The following is a 23,946-nucleotide window of genomic DNA, read 5'->3' on the forward strand; positions in this document are numbered from 1 at the left end:
CAAATGATGTGGTCTGTACTGTCTGCCAACCCCAGTGTTAGAAGCATGAAGACTAGAGCAGGACTTTCTAAAGTGTATCCAATTTCTCTTGAGGGCTCCCACTGTGAATACTTCCAGTCCTGAAGATTGAGGAGTAACACCTTCCCTTCTACTACTAAGCACATCAAGTATTTGTGCACTCTTAAAAAGTTCTACCTATAAGAACTCCATCTCTAAAATGTCCCCTTCAGACCTAATCTTCTATCCCACCAACCCGATTTCTCACTAAAATTTGTCTTTATTAAATTCCTATAATCCTTTTATTCTCCTCTATTTTCAAAACCATCAACATACTTTTGTCTTTGCTTCCCTTCCTACCTCACCAGCATTTCACATTCCTCTTCAAAAGAGAACTGCCCAGATTTTAAACCCTGGTCCCAACAGAACAGTCAAATCAGAATGTACCACATTATATTCTCTCTGATCACATGTTCTGTATCCTCTTCTGGCTTTCCTTAATTCCCATTCTGTAACTATTAAGTCAGAAGTCAATAATTGTGTTATATCCCAGTTATTTCTAAACTCTATTCTAGGCATAAATCCATCTATTTCCAAAATCTTGAACTGTCACCTCTAAATTAATTATACAAACAACCCTAACATGCTTGTAAACATTTAGTCCCGTGCTATCAGTCTGCCAGACAGTAATACAATGATGTCTCATTAACCCAAATTCAACATATCACATTCATCATTCAAGACTCCCCACTCTCCCCAAAACAAAAATATACCCATTCTTTGGACTTCTCTACTCCTTGTAAAAGCAACAAATCAGTCATTACCACCATAACAAAAACCCTACTTTAAAAACCTAAAAAGCATAGCTTTCAAGAACAGGCATTTGAGAAAAAGATTAAGACTACAATCTTTTCAAAGGTAGATCCACGAACGAGAAATTCCTTAACAGGAAGTATGTAAGCAGTAATACTAGAAAAGGAAAAATGAACCCGGGGAAGCGGGGGTGGTTTATACTGAACTTCTAAGTGCCTTTGAATTTTATTTGTAACTGAAAGGAACCACATAGGTCATCTACTTCAACATCCTCATTTTACAATGGAGAAAATCAGAAACCTTGCTTAAGAGGTAAAATGACCTGTTCCAACATTACATAGATCCTAGCTCCTTCCAGTTTCTCCCATTCTCTGATGACTGCTCCAGATGATGTAAGACTGTACCACTGACTGAGGAAGATCCTCCTCTTCTCCATGTCCAATAGGTGTCAGAGGCCAAGTTCCTAACAATATTCTCATGTCTAACACAAGAGAAACGTATTTCTAGCATTTCAAGATAGATTCTGAATTGATTTTTCTCACAGAAATACTGTTGTACATAGTATTATAAGTATTTTCAAAACTATATTTATACTTAATATATTTTTTAAATTCTTTCGTATTATTACTTAGTCTAACTCTCTAATTAAGGTATATTATGGATTAACTTGGTGGCCTGTTTGTGATTGTAACCACAAGTTTCTTGTTTATGAGAAAATAAGTTTCAAGTTCTAAACCATTTTATAAGTTTTAAAGTATAATCAATCCCATTTTAAGTTAGGAACTTCCAATACACAGAAACTCAAAATTATAAACTGAATGTGATAAACTAAAAACACATTTCAGAAAAACTTCATTTTATACAAAGCTCCACCTCAGGGGCCATTTATTTTTAACGTTAGGTATTTTGCACATTTAGCACAGGATATAATTTAAATACATCTTTTTATTAATATTCCACTGGAAAACCAAAGTAAAAAACAATCAAACACATGTCTATACTCATCTTATTTAGAAAAACAAAAAAACTTTTCATGTACATTTTCATGAAGTGAGCTATAAGAGTTAAGAAGAAAATTGTCATTTCACAAAGAAAGGGTTGACAATATACATTATACAGTATATAGTGCTAGTTCCAAATGTGTGTGGGTAAAGGAATTATATCTGAACAGATAAACGAAGTTCAAGGAACCTCCAAATACATGTTTCTCTTTTCTTTTGAGATAAAGCTTATGTTGCATGAGTTAAAATGTGTTTGATAAATCTATTTTTTTAAATTTCTACTCAGCCCTGGCTGGTTTGGCTGAGAGGTTAGAGCCTCAGCCCAAGGACCTAAGGGCTGTAGGTTCGTCCCCACCCGGGTCAGGGTCCGGCAAGAGGGAACCAATCCATGTCTTTCTCTCACATGGATGTTTCTGTCTCTTTCCCCCTCCCTTCTTTCCACGCTCTCTAAAAATCAATGGAAAAAATACCCTCCTGTGAGAATTAACAAACAAACAAACAAACATTTCTACTATTTAAAGTAGTATGTTAAATGAGTGGATATTCTTCATTCATTCAATCTGTCCAACAACAAAAAACAACACTGAGCCCATACTAACACTTGCTACACACTATGCTAACAACTTTAGATTTAAGCAGTAAATCAGTTTCTGTCCTCAAGAAGCATGAAAAAAACAAAACAAAACCTTGAGTTAATTGTATGTACCCAAGTGATAATGACAGCTGAATTTCAGTTGGTCATTAAAGAAAACATTTAATGGAATCAAATTAATTTAAAAAAAACACACAATACAATAATCATTTTAAAGACACTGAATAGTCTTGTCTATATAGCGTCCTCACAAAGTAACCAAAGCACTATTTTAGTAAAAGTTCTAATAATATATCTTAATAGTAATTTTTGTTATGAAAATTAACTGAGTTAATCTTCCAATAAGGAAATCAAAAGCTACTGTCTACTGTGATAATGAAAATCAAGCACCTGGAAATGGTACGTTAGACTAATCTGAAAATAAAGCAAAATGAATAAATATAGCATTATGCAATAGTCATACACTGACTCTGAATATATAGTTATTTACAAGCCTGAATAATAAAGTAGCTCCATAGCATATCTTACAAATGATCACAACTATGTATTGTGGATTTGTCAGCTACAAGTTTTTAATGAAAGAGGCATTAATATTTTCTGGAGACTTTATTTTTCACAAATTTAAATCAATATTCTGCTTGCTTATTACCAAGCCCTGTAACTTTCTTCATCAATACTAGTTATACCTATATTTAGACATTACATACAGATATTAACTATAATACCTATTAAATTAAAAGCCCTTGATAGATGAGAAACATTCTTCAATTTAGAGCCATATCCTTCCAAAGCAAAATTCATGTAAATCAGCCATTCTAAGAGGCCAAGAAAAATTCTAATGACACTTTTTTCACTGAATTTAACACTTAAATATTTTTTATTTTTCATCATTCATCAGCTAAAACATTTTTAAAACCTTTAAAAGCATTATGAAAACATCTTTACTGAATTAATGCATTCTACTTAATGGAATAAATGGGTATTTATCATCCTTTACATATAAGGAAACCGAGAAACACAGATGTCCATTTTGTAAATTGCAAGGTCATTTCCTAAACAAGCAACTGATGGTACACCATCAAATTATATGTGCGCCACTTTCAAGTCCCATAAAACAATTACTGTACCTTAAAACAAATGCCTCTGCAATGCCTATGTGCAATTCCCTTTTATCAAGAGGGTTTCAGCAGTAAGCTTAAAAATCTGGAAAGGGAGGAGTAAAAAAACAAAAAGAAACACTTTTGGTAGTGAATCATTTATTTTAAAATCATAAGATGTAAAGTTTTTAACATAGTATTAAGTAACAGATGTTTCTTCCATTTTCAAGAAATAATTCACCGTTCAGGTAGATCATGCAAAATTGGAGCCTACCCATCCTTGTAGATAGAAGTTAGAAGAATGAGAAAAAATTCTGTAACAAGTTATTCAATACAAGATATTACAAAAAAAAAAAAAAAAACTGAGTAAAAAACAAAATTAAATAAATTAGGGAATGCTCGTCATTGTAGTTAAAACTCCCTAAAATATTAAATGCTTCCTTTCGTTCAAATGAAGACTATGAGCATCAAATATTGTTACTAGAAAATTAATACAAAACTTTTCTTATTGAAAACTTGAGAAATTTTATATCACGTACTTTATTCAAATATTCGACATAAATATACTTTTCCTAACTTAGAAACTTACAGCACGAGAAAAACTGTTCCCGAGGGTTCAAAGCCTGAAATTGCATTTATAATTATGATATAGTGCTAGCAACAATTAGAAAAATGAAAGTTACCTACCATATAAATTAAATTTAAGAACATCAGACGGGTTGAACAACCAATAAATCAATTACATCAATTACTGGACAGAAATAAGACTTGGCTAAGACGTGAATCTAACACCAAATTAAAAAATTAAAAAAATAGAATCCAAGGATAGGATTAGACCAAGCTGTAGTCAAGTACCCAGTCTAGCTGGGGATTCGTTCATTAATCGGCTACAGGACAGGTCGTGAATGTGCAGGGCAGATGTGCTTTCTGTCCATCATTATTCCAGTTCATCTCCAGCAAGTGCAAGGGAAGGCGTCAGAGTACCGAAGCTAGGGGGCATGCTGTAGCAAGGGGAAAAGAAAAATGGGAAAGGTGCAACGGATGCTGCATAGTTGAATAATTATCTGGGTGGCACAATGGGCGAGTCCTGCCGACATCGGGGCCGAGTGAGCGGCTCCCTAACTCTCCACGAGGCACCCCCCCACTAACAGGCATCAGAGGCGACAGCCCCGCTTCGCCTGCTCTTCAATCGAAGAAAGGGAGCCCCGCACTCGCTTTCCCGCTAGGTCTCTAGACAGAGACGCGCGGCGCAAACACGCAAACGCAAGGCTTCCTCTACAGAGCTCCCGGCACGTACTGCGAGCAGGGGCTTCTCCGCCACCCGGTGCTGCAGCCTCCCCCAGAGCCAGGACGCACGGGGGCGGCCCGTGGGTGCAGGGCAGGGGCGCTCAGGCGGTGGCACCTCAGGTGAGACCCGCAGTCTCCCCGCCTAGAGCCGCCTCGGGCGGTCCCTGCAACCGAGACCCCCACGAGCCGGCCGGCCGCCGTCTCCCTCCTCACCCAGCGGCTGGCGGGTGGGCGCCGGGAGATCGGGAATCCGCGAATGGGGGTGGGGGACGCTGCGGGGGAGGCGCGCCCATCCCCGTAAGCCTTGCTGGGCTAGAGGTCCACACACACCTCTCCGTTCTGGCCGGGGAGGAAGAGTTCCTCCCCAGGACCCTCTACCCCAAAAACAATTCCTGAGAGACTCGCGCTCACCGAGAAATCTTGGGGGGCTCTTGCTTTACCCCTTCTTCATGCTTCGGTGGCGGTCGCCGGTCCTCCTCAGCTCCCGGGACTCCCCCCAGAGCCTCCAGGAGAGTCAGGCTCCCGGTGGAACCCGCTCCGAACAGCGGCTGACGTACCGGGCCAGGGAGAACGCCGCCAGCGGCGCCCGCCGGTCGTCGGACCCACAGTGTGCTCGACGCGCGAGCGAACAACACCGAGAGCCGCCGCCGCCCCCCACCCGCCCCCTCCCCGCGCGCTCCGCTCCACAACCGGGCGCAGGGACCCACGCCTGAAGCAGGGGGGACCGCTGAACTCTCGCCACCTAACCTCCCACCCTTCCCACCGGGAGCTATTCCCGGCCAATCAGTCATCCAGTTTAAGATTCTCGCTTTCCTCTTCAGCCACCAGCGCCTAGGTGAAGCGGTGGTGGGAAACTCAGCCTCCGCCCACTCACCCATCAGTGGGGATCCATATCTATCTTCCCCCCACTTCCTGAGGTTTTATGGTATTGCCCAATCCTCAGTTTGGGGGAGGGGACGGAGAGAACAGTGCTTGGCTAGGGAATGAGGGAAGATGATAGCCAATTGAATGAACCATCTATTCAGGGGCGGGGTCAAAAGAATGCCTGCCCGCCCCGCCCCGCCCCTTCGCTCCAAACTACATTTCCCATTGTGCCTTTCACTTCCTGTCGCGCTGCACGCCGGGAGTACAGGACTCTGAGGCTGCAAGGTATATCGGAATTCATAGTCTTTAATCTAGCCAAAAAGGTCCTGAAAGTTATAAGATATCAAAATTCTCCCTATTTCCCTAGATAAATGTTCCAAATTCTCAGTTATATTGTACTTCTTCTAATGTTAATTAATTTATTTAAAATGCCAAATGGTTTCTTAGCAAAGAAAGTAAATAATATGTGTCATGGCAATCTGTCAGGACCTGGGAGCCACTTCTTCCGCCGGGGCCTGGTCTCCGCAGTTTTGTTGCCGTCATGTCGGCTGCAATTGCAGCTCTGGCCGCTTCCTATGGTTCGGGTTCAGGGTCTGAATCGGACTCGGACAGTGAAGGCGGACGATGTCCGCTGCCAGCCGCTGACTCCCTCATGCACTTGACTAAATCGCCTTCTGACAAGCCCTCTCTGGCAGTGGCGGTGGACTCGGCTCCGGAGGTGGCGGTTAAGGTAAGCGCTTTTGCCTCTGATGCTGTGGGGGAATTGGCTTCTGCTCCAGAATCTGGCAGTGTCTTGGTAAGCCCCGGCTTACCTCTTCCTCAATGCTGAGAGATGACTTGCTAAACTCTTGGGGCTCTTCTCCTTACAACATGCATCTTCCTTGGGAGAAGCCAGGAGATGGAAGTTCAGGCTAGTCCTCTTCTGCTCCCCGCTCTCGCCTCCCGCCATCAGACAGCAAGTGGGAAAGGGGAGTGAAATTTGAATTTATGGATTAGGATGTACTCTCAAAACATAAGAAAGGCTAACTCAGGACTTCCCAAACTAGAGCAATGGACTGGCCTTATTTTGTTTTTGAAGGCCGAACTAGATTCCAGTCCCAATCCCAGCTACACCACTTGTGTGAACTTGGCCAAGTTTCCTGTCTGTGCAGTGGATATAATTTTATTTTATTTTTTTCTTTGTTGCTTTTAGAGAGAAAGGAAGAGAGAGTGACAGAGATTAAAAAAAAAAAAAAAAAAAAATCGACGTGTTGATTGGCTGCCTCCTGCACATCCCCACTGGGGATTGGGCCCACAACCTGGGCATGTGCCTTGACCAGAATCTTACCGGCGACCTTTTGGTGCATGGATGGATGCTCAACCACTGAGCCACACCTCGAGGCTGCAGTGGAGATAATTTTAAAAGCACCTATCTATTTGAGTGGATTATTGTGTAGGTTAAGTGAAATGGTTTAAATAAAGCCTATAGCACAGAGCCTGGTATTTAATGCAGTGCAGTAATGACCCGTCCCGCAGGTCGAGCAATGAGGACTCTAGAGGGGGAGTGAGGATGAGGAGGGACAAGAGACACGAGAAATGGAGACAAGACAGGGCTCTGATCAAGTCTCTTTATTCTGGGGAGATCCACAGTATATATAGGGCCAGATGCAGAAAAACTAGAACATTTGTTGCCAAGCGATGTTTGTGGTAACCACCCCGAAGCAATTTCAAGTAAATATCATGTAAATATCACAGGTGGAACAAAAGATAAACAGCATAACTGACTGAGTAAATGGTTACTTAAAGGAATGCAGAAACACTGTATGCAGAGATGCAGATATCCTGCCTTGGGGCAGGAGATGGCAGAGCAGATTTTAGCAAAATAGATGCCATGCAGTCTCCCACACAGTAAGTGTTGACTCTCTTGATTGGATGGGTCCATACAGTGAGAAAAGAACTTGGACATAAGGAGTGAATGATCACAATTGAGACGGGTGCTGGAGGGAGATATTGGGTTATATAGTTGTTTTAACAAATATTGAACACATGTTATTTATTAGGAATTTTTCTAAGGACTGAACACAGAGGCCAACAAGCCAGAATCTTTGCCTCGTGGTGCACACATTCTAGTGGAAGAGGCAGCCAATAAAATGTCAGCAAATGAAGTGGCAGATTGCATCGACTATTGTAAAGGGGAAAAGTAGAGTACTAGGATAGAGAAGATGCAGAAGTGGGACTTCAATAGATTAGTCAGGGAAGTGCTCTCTGAAAAGCGGCTTTGAAGAAGGGGAAGCCAGCCATGTGCAAGCTAAGGCAAGAGTTTCCAGGCAAAGGAGACAGCAAGCCTTGAGATGGCAAAGAATTAAGTGTGTTTTAAGAACTGAGGAAAGGTCAATGTGTTTAGAGCCCAAGGAGAGCATCTACCAATTGATAGTTTAGGCCCAGAAGAGCCTGATAGGGGTGATCAGAAGTAGCTTGAGATGAGGTGAGGAGATACAGTGTACAAAAATTCCTTTGTATTTAAGATGTTCTCATGTCCAGTGTTTTATCACTTAAGTCATTTACAGGTTTTTAGTGAGCTACTTACGAATTTTACTTTTTACTAATGGGCATTTGGTATAAAAGAATGCTTAGAATCATCCTATCTTTATAACAAAACAAACTTCATCAACCATCTGAGTTCATTCTTTTCACAGCTCAGGTTTTTGGAGTTGTCTCCTACTTCTTCATTGCATTTTCTCCTCAACTCAAAGCAGCCTAGTTATAGCCACTTGAGAAAACTCTTGGAGTTGTAAGATATCACAAAAGCATGTAAAGCACTTAGAACTCTGCCAGGTACACTATCTTTATTATTTTCAATGGTAAACTCCTTGCTAGCTCCTCAACTATTAAACATCTCTCCCAGGATGGCTCTCAGGCATCTCCAATCCCATTTTGAATAATGACTCTAACCCATTAGTCCAAGCCAAAAACAGAGGAGTCATCCTTTTCTCTTCCTTCTTCCTCAGCCCTTGAAGCTAGTCATTAGACTTGTTCTAACATTTCTGCCAGGCTCTGCATTAGGCTGTAAAATAAGTCTCAATAAATTTTAAATCATGTTATCATGTTCTCTGACGATAGTGCATTTAAGCTGAATCAGCCACAAAGGGTAACTATAAAATTCCCATATTTGAAAATATGAAATTGTACTTCTAAGTAACCAATGAGTCAAAATTAAAAAAAAACAGAATATTTCTAACTGAATCAATAAGGGAAATAATATTTATCAGAACTTGTGAGGTACAGCCATGGCAATATTTAAGTATAGTCTTAAATACATGTAATAGAAAAGAAGAAAGAAAGTTAGTATGCCAGGCATCCATTCTTTTGGACTAGCTACATTTTTTTAATCATTCCATTCTTTTTCTGTACTCATTTATAACTTATGCCCTCAATTTCTGTTAAGTGGTTAGTCCTAGAAATTAAAACATGTCTGAATTAATACCTTTGCCTCGCCTCTGCCTGAACAGTGTAAGAACACTTCATTTTATTCACATCTCCCCTTCCTACTTTAGCTATTATTGTCATATGTATATATATGTGTGTGTGTATGTATGTGTATAACATATATTTAAACCTCAAAAGATTATAGATTCTTGGCATATCATATGCAAGAGATCTGTTTCTGTCTGTAGTGCATTCATTCTTTAGAATGTCTTTAAGTGAGGATTTACTGGTGGCAGCTGCTTTTAGTTTTGGTTTGTCTTTTAAATGTTTATTTAAAATAAACCTTTTATGTGCAAAAAATTTAAATAAAATATTTTTATTTAACCCTCTTGTTTTGAGGGACATTTTCACTGGGTTTAGTGTGCTTAGCTGACAATTATTTTCTCTCAGCATACTTAGAATATTCTACTGTGCTGATTTTCATTGTTAATGATAAGTCAGCTGTCAGTGTAGCTGTTTTTATTTTTCTTTTGACTGCTTCTAAGACACTTGCCCTTTTATTTGGGGTATAGTTTCATTATTTATATTTATTATGGGATACACAGTTGTGGGTTTCTTTTTATTTGTCCTGCTTCAAATTTGTTATATTTCTTTAATTGTGAATTAATTGGTTTGGAGTATAGATCTTTCAACATTTCTGGCAAGTTCTCAGTGCTTATCTTTTCAAATATTATTTTAGTCCTATTCTCTTCTCTTATTCTAGAGAACAATAATTTAACATATTTGTGCCCGCCAATATATGACAGTGAGTATTTTCTGCTTATTTTAATGCAACATTGTCAGAGTTTGCACTTTGCAAATCATGTAATGAGCCCTATGGGATTGTATCAGTTGCTTATTAATTGACTTTAAAGTTAAAAAACTAAAGCACACCTGGCTTTCTCTCATTTCAGTTAATAATAACTGTTACTTTTCCCCATCGGATCTATCCCTTGCTTTAGCATAGTGGCTTGAGTAAAATGAAAATTGTGCCTCTAATTTTATGCATATTTTAAATTTTCTTCTTCATGGATGATCTTTCTCATATTTGTGAGCTTCAAATGATTGCCCTTTTCGTATGCATTTGTTAAAAGCCAAACTCAAAGAATATCTTTATATGAATTTCTGTTCTTTTATCTCATCCACCTAGACTCCCATTTTAGGAAGTTTATTCATTTCCACTTTTGGGTATGGGAAGAAAACAACTCTACCATAAACTGATTAATAATGATATATGTATAATAATGATTAGTATTTGTGTTCTGCTTTGTTGTTTGTAAAGTTCTTTCACATCTGTTTTCTTATATGTACAACAGTAAGAAATGTGAAAAAGACTGGAAAGTAAATATCATGTAGTTTTATTCTCAAATTTCTTTGAATCAATGAAAGATACGCTTTCAAAACTTATTTGATCCATAGGATCTACCCTTCATTTACTGCACTTTAATATATACGGGTAATTAAAACTGAATAGAAATTCTTTATAATTCTGCAATAATTTTAATTGCATGCCTAATTGTTACTGAACTTCTCATGGGTTTTAAAACAAGGTTGTAGTGTTGTCCAAAGTTTTATAATTAAATGTGAAATTAATAATCCTTTATTTTCTGGAGGTTTGCTCAGTTCTGTGATTTTAGGCGCCAGAAAAGGGGACCTATTTATATTTTTTATTAGTTGCCATTGTTGCTATATAAAGAGCAATTCGTTTTAAATTATACTTTGAATTTAAAGCTTGATATCTCATAGTACTCTGTTCAAAATAATTAAAATTTAGAATACTCTTAATTGGAAAGATCTGGTAAACCATATTATAAGGTGGTTCTATCAGTTCTATTCTATAAAATCCATTGGGGAGGTATCAGTGTGGCCTTTTGTTAATTAAGGCAGTTTATCACTACAAGTTGAATATTTAGAGAGAAAGCATTTAATTTAGTTTTTATGCAGTTTAAGCATAACCTTTTAACTTTATATAATCTTTTAACTTTATAGTATTGGGTTTTAATCCTGAGTCTTAGGCCAGATATTATCTCTAATCAATGAAGATTCTAGTATGCATTCTAGAGTAAAGTCTATGTATCATCTTTTAGGTGGTCCAGCATTTGAACCCCCTTCCTTAAGAGTTTTAATGTCTCTCCCTGCCCCCTACCTTCAGGATCTGAAAACTCAGATTCTCTTTCTCTCTCCCAGCTCCCTTTTTAAGGCCCAGTACAGTGGCTTAAGCTCGGCCAGACAAATGCATCCTCCTAAATTCTAAACTATAGCTAATCTGCAAAGAAACAAAGAAAAAATTTTAAGTGGCAGTAGTAGCCAACATTAGCCAGTTTCTTGGGCCAGTAGTTTCAACAGCAGCATCCCGTGGCAGCCATGGCAGTGGTTTTCAGAAATGGTGAACTGTTGTCTTCACTGGGCTGGTTTTATGATATGATTGATTTAGAATTATGATTCCATCTGTATACTCAGCCCTTCATCTCTGCCTGTTTCCCCAAGCTGATTCTCCACCCTTCTTGGCAATGCTAAGAGAAACTTAGAAGGATTCAATACTGTTTAATAAGCCTGTGAGGGTTTCAGTTGCTTGCAACTAAGAACCTGACTGATACTCTGCCAGCAATTTTGTTTGTTGCTAATTGGGTCTCTTTGACATCCTTCATTGTGGTTACTTTAAATTCTTCCCCTTCTCATTTATTCCATTAGTACTTTGGGGTAAGTGACTTAATCGTGTTAATACTTAACTCACAGAGTGTTGTAAGGATTATATGAGGTAATGTGTTTACCCCAGTCTGGCACTAATGTTAAATACTTTTTTTCATAGCACTTGCTCTCTTCAAGCAAACTATATATGTAATTCACTTATGCGTTATATTGGTTATTGTCTATTTCCCCACTACAGTCTAAGCTCCACAAGGGCAAGGCTCTTTGTCTGTTTCTATGGGCCTAGAGCAGTACTTGGCACATAGTAGGCACACAGCCAGTATTAGTTAAATGAATAAATAAATCTAAAGTTACCATACTTGCTTTATGAAGATAGCTGTGCCTCTACACAAAGAAAATAAAAAGATCAACTGTGACTCCCTACAGTCTCCAACTGGCTCTAAACATCAGTTCTTATCTTTGTCATCTCTATTTCAACTCAGAGAGAGCTCCTTCTCTTTTCAGAGACTAATCTAACTCTCCTGGATTCCCTTCCCTTCCACCTCTCCCATACTTTTGATTATCCCCTACTTTTCATGTATTTCTCCTTACTCACTCCTTTCCTCTAGCCTATGACTTACTAAATCTTTGACCTAGTCTTTTCTTATGGAGATAAAAAAACAAACTTAATTTCACCCTGAAAATCCTTCAGCCTGGCACCCCATCTCTTCTTTATCACCAAATTTCTTGAAAGATTAAAAATTATTACTGTCTTGTTTTTCTAAATCCTCAGTTATACCTCAGCCCCTTGCAGCTGGCTTCCCGTACCCCACCCCACTACCAGAGTTGCTCTGGCAAAGGTATTTTGTGACATGATTGCCAAATTCAATGATTTTGGTCAGCCTTCATTCTATTTAATTTCTCTATGGATTTGACTTTTCTTCAATTTAATTTAGCAAATATTTATTGAATATACGCTGAGTACCCTGCATTGTACTAGGCAGTGAAGATATAAAATGGAAGTAAAGGTCATGTGCAACAGATACTATCAGAAATGCTATAAGGAATTATGTAAAACATTCCTTAGGACTGTGGACACAAAAAAGCAGTTTTCTTGAGCCAGGAGGAAGGAAGGTATCAGGGAATATAAGATGATGACATATTGTCATCATTAGAAGATTAGCCCTTTAATGATAATAAAGGGAAGTGCATGAAGAACAAAGAGTAATGTTGCCAACACCACAGAAAGCTTGAAAGTGCTTGGTATTTTTCAAAATCAGCAATTAGCCTAGTATGCAAAAGTGGGGCTGGTATATTAAACCTGATAAGGAGGTATAATAGACCAACAAGATACAGTGAAGCCCTGAACTAGGGTAGTGGTAGCTGGAATGTGGAGAAGGGGTGTTGGAAGTGGAGTTGCTGGAGGAATAGTGCAGAGATAGAATAGTAAGACTCGGTGCCTGATTTGTTAGTGAGTGAGGCTGAGTCATGGGGGAATGACATCTTCTGTTTTGGACACAGCAAAGAGTCTGATTCTGTGGAACATCCATATAATAAAGTTTAATAGTCAGTTAGATGTGTGGGTCCAGAGGCCAGGAGTGTGGTCGAGGATAAATTTGGGGTGGAAATTGGAGTCATGAGAAGAGTAAGATATGGTAAAGATATGGAAAGTTTTGAAACTAGTGAGGAAGGTAGTTTAATGAAGTCATACCTGAAAGGACTCTGCCTTTGAGAAGTAGAGAAACTAAGTTGCCTGCTTTGGTGAAGGGTGTTTCAAAAGATGTAAAATTTTGGCCCTGGCCGGGTGAGTCAGTTAGTTGGAGCGTCATCCCATACACCAAAAGCTGGCAGGTTTGATTTTCTGTCAGGCACATAGCTAGGCTGTGGGTTCTATCCCCAGTTAGGGTGCATAAGGGAGGCAGCTGATTGATGTTTCTCTCTCTCTCTCTTTCTCACTCTCTCCCCTCATTCCCGCTCTCTCCCTTCTCTCTCTGAAAATCAGTTTTTTAAAAAGCATATCCGTGGATGAGGATTAAAAATAATAATAACAAAAAGAGAGAGAGATGTAAAATTTTGGAACAATATCTATGTGCCTGTGGTGTTATTTTTCTTGTCAGTTTTGTAGTCTTTAGTCATTAACTGGTCTAATTCTACCAGATCTTCATTTGTCAGTGGCATTGTTCTTTTCAACATCACTGTCAATGTCATGATATCCCACCCGTTTTGCAAAATTTGTGATACTACTTTGCATTGTCTGCATTGTATTGACAGATATATCCTATCATCAGCAAGAGGCTAACAGAATAAAAATGGTGATATGATAGGGGTAGTTCCAGCAGTTGAGGATACATTTGTGCATACAGAATCCAACTGGTATAGCTTATATTTAGTGGAGGGAGGTAGACAATAACTATATATGTTAGGTGGCGATAAATATAATGGAGATAATTAAAGCAAGGTAAGAGGAAAGTAGGAAAACTGTGCAGAGGTATGAAAGAAGAGAGAACAGCCCTGGCCAGTTTGGCTCAGCGGTTGGAGCATTGGCCTGCGGTCTGGAGAGACCCGGGTTCGGTTCCCGCTAAGGGCATGTGCCTCGGTTGCAGTTTGTCCCCAGCCCTGGTTGGTCGTGCGGGTGGCAGCCACTCGATGTGTCCCTTTCACATCAATGTTTCTCTCTCTCTCTCTCTCTCTTACTCTCTCTCCCTCCCACTCTATCTGTACAAAAAAATGGAAAAAAGTCCTCGGGTGAGGATAAAAAAAAAAAGAAAGAAAGAAGAGAGAACAATAATTTGGATATCCAGGGAAAGAACATTCCAGGAAGAGGGAACAGTAAGTCCAGCGACCCTGAGGCAGGATTGTCCTTTGGTGAATTCCAGAAATAGCAGATGTGCCAGTGAGGCTGTAGTAAAGTGAGCATAGGCTCAGGGCTACATGAAGACAGAAGCTGGGGTGGAGGGGAAGAGGAGGGACAAATCATGGAAGGTAAATTCTCAACCAGTTAGATTCAAATGTCCTCATTTTATAAAAACAATTTTTTAATTCCAGCTTTATTGAAATATAATTTATAAATGATATGCAACTTCCTTAAAAATTTCAAAATACAACAAATTTAATTAAAGGAAAGGAATTTATAACATGTTTAATATGGAATTCAAACCTGTACGCAAACATGTTTTTGATATATAAAAGCTAAGGCAGGATGATGCAGGAAGACAAAAATACCCTATAAAACTACCCTAGGGAACCATACTTACTTTCTCATGACCACTGGTAATGAGCCTTGTAGGCCTTTGTCAGACCTTTACTCTGAGTGGGGAAGGTACTAGAAGGTTTAGAGCAAAGGAATAACATAATGAATATTTTAAAATAATCACAGGATTGAGGCTGTTGGTGGGCAAGGGACAATTACAATAATCCAGATGTGAGATGATAAATTGGACTAAGGTGAGAGTTAAAAAGGACTTAAAAAGTAGTTGAATTCTAGATGTAGAAGTAGAGGATTTGCTGATGGATTGAATATAGTACTATACAATGTGAAAGAACAAGGAGTCAAGGATAACTCCAGGAATTTTCACATGAGCAAATTGTAAGGATGGAACTGCAATTAACTTAGAGAAGGCTGGAAGGAGTCATTGGGGAAAGGGAGACCAGAAGTTCCCTTTTGGATATACTAAGTGTGAGATAGAGAAAAGATATCGAATTGAAGATTAGATACACAAGTCTCTAGAGTTCAGGGAAGAGGCAATTGTTATATTTGTAAATGGTGGGGTTACACAAAAGATAGACTATCAGTGATTGTAGTGGATATGATATTTTTATTATCATTGAACTGGGGGATGAATTTAAGAAGGTTGAAATATTGACGTAGATTATAAAATTTAAGATTTAGATTTAGTCTCTGTCACTTCCTTTTGTTTCCTCTGCAGCCACTAACTGTTGCCATCTGGGTATATATTTAATAAAGTTTGCTGAATAAGAAGGAGCGCTTTTCCTGAATTTGGAACCAGAAGTTGAGGTCTTTTTTAGTTAATAAAAAAGAGTTAGACTCTTAATTTAAGGCTTTGAGTACTGTTAACTTATTTAGAAATGTTTAATTTGCTCAATGGGATAAAGTGTATTTTGAAAGGAAAAAAATTTTGTTACGTGTTCATTCTAACCTTTATATCTGTATGCATTACTTTTATTCATCTTTGAGTATTAGAATTATTAATTATATGGCACTGATATAATAATCATAAAATTGGTGTTAAAATGGCTAGCTAGTGTGACCTTAATGTAATTTTTAAATATAACAATTACTTGTCAGATCTTTAATGTTCATTCGGTTTTCTTTTAGGAAGATTTGGAGACTGGAGTTCACCTTGACCCTGCTGTCAAGGAGGTTCAGTATAATCCTACCTATGAGACCATGTTTGCTCCTGAGGTGAGAAAACAAACTATATTTAAGATTCTGCCTTTTGCTAAACTATTTAAATTATACATAGGTAGATAAACAGTTGGTGAACTTTCAAAGTTTTCTCACAAAAGTATACTTTTAAACTTTTAGAAAATATGTCCTGTTATATATCAGCTATATCTTAATTAAAAAAATATATATATATATCTTCCTATTCTCCAAAAATTTAAATAATATATATGCTTTTGTGAGAATACTTTTTAAAATCCACTAATGTTTATCTACCAGCAGACAACTATCTGGTAGCATAAAACTATGTGTTTTGAAAAAAGGAAATCTCAGAATATCTGATTCTTAGATGTGAACTTAGTTAACATCTTCGTCTCAGTATTGATGAGGGAGTATTACAAATTAACCATAAGGGAAAAAGAATTTGGTTTAATATCATCACTGTACTGCATAGTATATTATGAAACATCTGATTACATATGTTACGCTGCTGAACATTAAAAAGAGGTACCATACTGATGTGGTCACTGCTCAAAAGTATTCAGAGTGTTTAATTGCCTGCTTTGAGTAAGACATCTTTTAGATTCTTTTTTCCATATGATGGTAATAACAAACGATGATGAAAGTATTAAAGAAGGTGAAGAAAGGGTGGTGGAGAGTGAAAATTGTTCATTTAGGAACATTAGTAGAAAAGATAAAATTTCTAGATATTTTGCCTTTAAAAGGGAAAAAGAATGCTTGATTGACAAAATATAGATGCTATAGAATGATTATTATAAAACACAACAAAAAAGGCTTTCTTAGCAGTGTCTTTTAAGAAGCACTTTGAAAAGCTACAAGCATCTTGGTAGAGACAGAGGTACTTCTTAATATTTTTCATTTCTTAGGTATAGTCATAGGTTTTGTTTTGTTTTGTTTTGTTTTGATAAAGCAGAGTCATAAAGTATTCCACATAATTTGCCTGCTTACGTTTCTGTAGTAACTCAAAATATGGCAATTGAAATATGTAGCATAGCCAGTGATATCAGTGCTAGCATTTAGACAGTGCTCTACTTGTTCTCTGGGTATGCATACAGGAAGCAAAAATCTCATTCTCACGCTCTGAGACTGTAGCACATTTTCAATGTTATTTCATTATTTCTTTTTTTCTTTTCTTTTTTATTTTTTATCCTCACCCGAGGACATTTTTTTTATATTTAGTTCAGATAGAATGGAAGGGAGAGAGAGAGAAACATCGACGTGAAAGGGACACATCGGGTAGTTGCCACCCGCACAACCCAACCAGGGCTGGGGACAAACTGCAACTGAGGTACATGCCCTTAGTGGGAACCAAACTTGGGTCTCTTGGGACCACAGGCTGATGCTCTAACCGCTGAGCCAAACCGGCCAGGGCTCATTATTTCTTAAATCCTTCCAGCCTGTCGAACTATATGCTGTCTCATATTCCTTAGCACCATTTTAACCATCACATGGAAGAGAGGTTGTATATTGCATATATGCTTCATGATTTTTTTAAATGAAAAGTACTTCAATAAAATAGGATCACTGAATTCAGAAAATGAGAAAATTATGAAGTAATGTGGGACATGACATTCCTATGTCAGTATATGTCTTTTCCATGAAGTCTGTTTTTCTTAAGTTTTTAGATCCTTTGCATAACTAATTGCTATTTGATTACAGTTTTCAAAAATTTCAACAAAATTTAAAAGGTCAAGATTTTTTATGGTAATATTGTCAAGGCAGGAGGCCTGTTCTCTTTGTGGGATTATCAGTCCTTTAATATTCTCATAGTAGGACACCTCCCACTAACTATATAAATTAACTTATGTTAGAGACACTTCAGTGCTTGTCAATTAAAAAAAATGAGACTGAAAAGTGAAGAAAAATACAATTTTTCCTGGTTGCCAAATGAATCGTCTGTGACATAACCGGTTATTAACTTTGAATCTTATGACTAGGATCTATATAACTTGGCAAACTGGAAAGGTGTTGCCAGGAACTTTGCTAGATGAAATTCAAGTTCCCATATTTGAGAATCCATTGTTAGAAACAAAATATAAACCCTCTCTTCAAGCTAGTGTTTACCAGAGAAGATATGCTAAGTATATTTTTTAAAAAGATAGAGACCAGACTATTTCCTACAGTGCTTCTGAAGTACTATTCAGGTTTAAGGAGAGATTACATTTGGTTATAAAGATAAGAAAAAGTTCCATGAAAGAAATAGTACTTTTCTTTATCCTTACCTTAGGACATTTCTGCATTTATCTTCAGATAGAGCAGGAGGAAGAGAGAGAGAAACATCTATGTGAGAGAGACACATGGACTGGTTGCCACCTGCACGACCCCAACCTGGGTGGGGATGAACCGCAACCAAGGTACGTGCCCTTAGCGGGAACCGAACCTGTGACTCTCTGGTCTGCCAGCTGACACGCTAACTGCTGAACCAAACTGACCAGGGCAGAAATAGTACTTAAAGTAAGCAATACAGTACTGGTTAAGAACATGAGATTTGGAGTTAGAATGTTTTTTAACTGCATTTTAGGTCTTGTATGACCCTGGATGATCTTAGTTTTCCCATTGGGTAAAAGGAAGATAATTCTACTTTACTGAGTTATTAGGATAAATGAGACCATGTATTATATGCTTAGGAAACTTTCTGACACAGAGTAAGCATTTAATAAATGGTAGCACTTGTTATTTATATTACTATTATTGGCATTGATGACTAGGAAGACTTTTATGAGGAAAGATTATAGGCAGAAGTGAAGAGCATGAGCTAAATCATAGAAAATCTAAAGAACAAAAGTGCTGCCCTGGCTGGGTGGCTCAGTTGGAGCATCATTCCATATACCAGAAGGTTGCAGGTTCTATTCCCGGTCAGGGCACATACTCAGGTTGTGAGTTTGATCCCCAGTTGGGTCATGTATGAGAGGCAACTAATATTGATGTTTCCCTCCTACATCAATGTTTCTTCCCCCCTTTCCTCTTTCTCTCCCTCCTTTCCTTTCTCTCTAAAAATCAATAAAAACATATCCTTGGATGAGGATTAAAATAATAATAATAATAAATGGTTAAAGCTTTAAAAAAAGGAAATAAGAACGCTTTAGTCATTGTTAGTAGGGGAGAACAGTAGGATAAGACTAGAATAGTAGTTTGTATATTATTGCACAGGCTCTGGTGCCCGAGGTGAAGAGTTTTGTCTTGATTTAATGATAGATTTCTAAGGTCCTTTAATGGGGGAGTGGCATAATTAAAGCTGAATTTATATGGAGGTGAATTTGCTAATATTGTTGATAGAAACGAACAGGGATAGAAACTAATGAAATAAACTATCATTTATTACTATATGCCAAGTAACATACTGAGGGGCATATATATTTATATACCTATCTCCTTTAGTCTTCACTACAATGCTATGAAATAAGTACTCTTAGTCCTATTTTTTTTTTTTTTTTTTTATCCTCACCCTAGGACATTTTTCCATGTTTTGTTTAGATAGAGTGGGAGGGAGAGAGAGAGAGAGAAACATTGACGTGAAAGGGACACATCAAGTGGTTGCCACCCGCCACAACCCAACCAGGGCCGGGGACAAACCGCAACTGAGGTACATGCCCTTAGCAGGAACCAAACCCCGGTCTCTCCGGACCACAGGCCAATGCTTTAATCACTGAGCCAAACTGGCCATGGCTCTTATTCCTATTTTATAGCAAGGAAACCAAGTCTCAGATTATACTGTCAGCAAGTGACAGATTTGCAGATTTGAGTCCAGATCACCATTAACAATCACTCTGTAACTGGAAGACCATTTTGAAGGCCATGGTGAGGTTGTCTTTGACTTTGCTAGTTCAGTCAGTTAACTGAAATGGCTATTTTATTTGATCAAATATTGTTTCTCCTTCCCAAACAAGAACTTTCTCTAATTGGTCTACCTAGTTATCCAGATAAGCTTCCTCAAATTTATAGATAGAACTTGAAGATAATAGCCATTGTTTTAGTCTAGTCATTTTTTTCATTTCACCCAATCCTTTTTGTATCTACTTAGAGAAAAGTGTATTTGTTAGCTTCTCTGAAGTCTTAAAACCCATAAGCTTCAGGGAGATTTTCAGACTTAAAATAACAGTATTTTTAGGGGGGTGGGAGGAGTAAAAGTTAAGAGAAAAAAAAATTTAGTTACTCTTAAAATCTGGGGCTATATGAGCTGCTATAAGTATTAATATTAAAATGAACTTTAAAAATCATGTGGCTCTGCTCTTTTACTTTATAGATGAAGAAACTGAGGCCCAAGTCATAGAACCAGCCCTAATAAAATATTATTATAATAATGATGTTTAAGCTCTGCTTATCTTATAGGACTGAGGTATTCTACCAATAAAATTGAATTTTGGTGATCTTTTCCAAATTTGTAGAAAATAATCAAGTTAATCAGTCTTCTCACCTTAAAATTTTTTTATGAATGTTTTAAACATTGATGACTGCAAAACTTACCAACAATCTAAGTATGATTATTAGTTAAATAACTTGGATTTTTTTTAATATGTAAACTTAGTTATAATTTCATATACTGGTTAGTTTTTTAAAATAACTTGAATTACAAATTTACACTTAAACTTAACTACCAAAAGTAGAAAAGAAGTATTTGGAAATCAGTGATGTATATATTTTTATATGCTTTGTTTTGGTTTTTAATGCTTATCCCAGAATTAAAAGAGGTGCATATACACAGAAACCAGTAACATCTGGGAGACATTTTTTCAGTCATTGGGAAGAGCTGCTAAGTAACAGTCTCTGCTTTTGCTGACAGTAATTTTTTTTTTTCAATCCTCACCTGAGGATATATTTATTGTGTGCATCTTTACCAGGGATCAAACCCACGTAGGTATGTGTCCTGACCAGGAATCAAACCTGCAATCTTTGGTATATGAGAGGATGCTCCAACCAACTCAGCCACCCAGCCAGTGCTGCCTTGTTGACATTTAATGTCTGTGAGGTCACTTCAGATAGTTGCCAGTACCCAGGCAGTTAAGGTGAGCCAGAAGTAGATGGAACGTCCCCTGGGCAGCTTCCTATATCATTAGATTTTTTGTTGTTGTCTCAGCTTAAATATCTATAAAAAATAAATATGTTTAAGTTTTTAGACTGAGTTAGGAATAGCACCACATATAAGATATACTTAACTGTAGTAAATGGATCTGTATTTGTATAAAAATCAAAGTTCTTTAACACTGAGAATTTTTCTTTAAAATTTGGAACCAGATTGATAGGTATGGCCTGTAGAAGAATTGTTCTCTTTTTGTAAAATCTTAATAAAATAAGACGGAAATTGTATTTTCCTTTTCTAAATTGGAAGTTATAAGCATAATTGGTCATTTATTTTATGGGATAGTAGTAACAGTAAGAGCAATGGGGATTTTTATTGTTTTAGAAATAATCACATGTTGCTATGCAGAGGAAGCTGACTATGGCAGGTAGAGCATCTAGGAACCTTTTAAATCATTTTATTATCTTTAATTTTATGGATGTTTCTTGTTTTGTAGTGAATTTCATGACTGAATGAAGTTAACTGAAAATTCTAGCCTTCAGCAATCTAGATTTTTATTTTTTTCCCTTCATTTTCACCTAGCAACACAGGAAGAACCAATATGGGCTACAAAGTCTTGTATTCTCTTTTATTATAATTTAGAATAAATAGTAATAAAAGCTTTATATATATGTAAAGATATTTTAAGGTTAAATTATTTTAAACATAGAAATGGAAGCTGTTGATAAAAAAGAATATTGTAATTTTTTTCCTATCACCATTTATCCCCTCTATGCCCTCTTTCACCTCCACCCCCCTTGTAATTTATTTTCTTAAGCAGAAAAATTGTGAGGCAAATCTAATATCTTTTAAATTTAGAGTTTTGTGCATAATATAATGTTGATATTTAAAGAAGGCAACATTCTGGTTAAGAGAATATGAATAATTTTTATTTATGGCTCTGGATATATATCATAGAAAAGTGGTTTCTAATGCCAGTGACTTAAGATATTCTAATGTCAAAATATTTTATCATGACAGTAGACCTTCCAGAGTTCAAATAAAAAGACCACATCTAATTCCATTATTTCCAAAGTGAAAAGTTTATTTTATTCTTTTTTTTGAAAAGAAGAGTTGGATTTTCTCAATAGCTTTTTTGTTGTTGTTAAGAGGCTACGATTGTATGTTTAAGGAATATTTTATGTAATGGAATGCTAGATTAGGATTTATTCTAGTGTTGGTTCTACTAATGAATAGAACTATTGACTCTAAGGCAGGTAAAATATATCACATTTGGCCTTTTTCTTTATTTCCAACATGAGAATGAAAATAATTGTCTAGCTTTCCAGGATTTTTGTACAAATTAACATTTGGAAAGCCATTCTGGAAACTCAGAGCACTATAAACAAATAGATAATAATGGTACTATTTTGTGTAAGGCTTTCATAGTGTGACTTTTCAGAGTGGAAAATTTTTTTCAAGCACTTTACTTTTATTTTTTATTTTACTGTCTTTCCCCAGTGGGATTCTGATTAATCTTTTCTTTATTAGTGCTTTCTACATCCCAAGCACTATGGTAAGTTTTAAGGATTCTAAGTCTCTACCTTTGAAGAACTCATAGTATAGTAAAGGAGAAACATGTATTTTTAAAATTACTTCATGGTGTTATTATTGATATAAAAGTCACCCCAAATCCCCCACATCATGGTTTAAACAAAACAATAGTTAGTCTCAGTTATCTAGAGAAACACGATCAAATAGAACTCCTGTAGTAATGGAAATGTAGTACCCAATAACCATAAGTGGCTATTGTGCTCTTGAGCTCTTGAAATGTGCCTAGTGTAACTGAGGAACAGAATACTTTAATTTCTTTAAATTTAAATAGCCACCTGTAGACTTGGGTGAACTAGGTTTCTCTCCTGTCCTAAGATTGACAAACAGTCCTAATCAGCCATCTCCCAGTGGCACTGAGCTAAGTGAAGTGAGCATGTTCCCAAATAGGTTAATCAACCCCTGATGCTTTAGAGTTGAAAATTATTATACATTGTGTATTAGTCTAGTAATTCTAACTTTATATGCTCAGAATTTAAGGGTTTATTTATTTATGTTTGTATTTATTTTTAATAACATTACAGTTTGGACCAGAAAATCCCTTTAGGACACAACAAATGGCTGCCCCTAGAAATATGCTTTCTGGATATGCTGAACCAGCTCATATCAATGATTTTATGTTTGAACAACAAAGAAGAACTTTTGCTACATATGGTAAGGTGATAAGAATTACAGTTTCAAGTTTGACTTTATTAGAAGTGATAATGTGTGTGTGAGAAAGAGGAATCTTTTATCTTCTGGCTTTCTAAATTTATTCATCTGATTCCTTCAAAAAGATATTGTGTTTTCTTATGCACATAGGAAGATAAACTGATATTTTTAGCTGTCATTCTAACTTGTGATTTCTAAGTACTGGAAGTAGTCTGTGATCTTAAAAACAGAATATTGTCTGTTGTTGTACCTCATATTGAATGTCCATTATATACAGATTGCCGTTGAAGTTAGTAAATGACAGAATAGATTAAGAGGTTACATTTTTTACTTTATATACTAATTTACCTTACTCTGTTTCTCAGATCTTATCACTGAAAAGTTTTCTATTGATCACTGAGGGGCATCAGGAAATAGAATGGCCACAGATTTATTGTGTAAAATAATTACATCCTATCAGTGGCAAGATATAAAAAAGTGCATGTGCATACACAGGGCTGGGAATCCTCTCGGAAAAAAGATGGTCTTTATAATGTCCT

At 37.0% G+C, this 23,946-nt stretch overlaps 2 protein-coding genes across 4 annotated transcripts in view; one reads left to right on the plus strand and one right to left on the minus strand.

Moving 5' to 3' along the window:
* The window catches only part of WASF1 (WASP family member 1), a 41,573-nt gene extending 36,196 nt beyond the window's left edge, over window positions 1-5,377 (minus strand). The window contains exon 1 of one of the 2 annotated variants that reach the window (XM_036248605.1): window positions 5,199-5,377. The gene's annotated coding sequence lies outside the window, so the exon portion shown is untranslated. Of the gene's footprint in view, window positions 1-3,530; window positions 3,579-5,198 lie in introns of those variants that run through there. The other variant, XM_036248606.1, reaches the window with a different exon arrangement.
* A 734-nt stretch (window positions 5,378-6,111) lies between these two features.
* Window positions 6,112-23,946, plus strand: part of CDC40 (cell division cycle 40) — a 48,754-nt gene continuing 30,919 nt past the window's right edge. Inside the window, exons 1-3 of one of the 2 annotated variants that reach the window (XM_036248952.1) lie at window positions 6,112-6,381; window positions 16,060-16,146; window positions 23,281-23,410. In XM_036248952.1, coding sequence (XP_036104845.1) covers window positions 6,193-6,381; window positions 16,060-16,146; window positions 23,281-23,410 — 406 coding nt within the window. In that variant the 5' untranslated portion in view covers window positions 6,112-6,192. Of the gene's footprint in view, window positions 6,382-16,059; window positions 16,147-21,048; window positions 21,153-23,280; window positions 23,411-23,946 lie in introns of those variants that run through there. The other variant, XM_036248953.1, reaches the window with a different exon arrangement.

The sequence above is a fragment of the Molossus molossus genome, unplaced genomic scaffold (genome assembly GCF_014108415.1).
Source record: "Molossus molossus isolate mMolMol1 unplaced genomic scaffold, mMolMol1.p scaffold_m16_p_8, whole genome shotgun sequence".
Classification (NCBI taxonomy): Eukaryota; Metazoa; Chordata; class Mammalia; order Chiroptera; family Molossidae; genus Molossus; species Molossus molossus.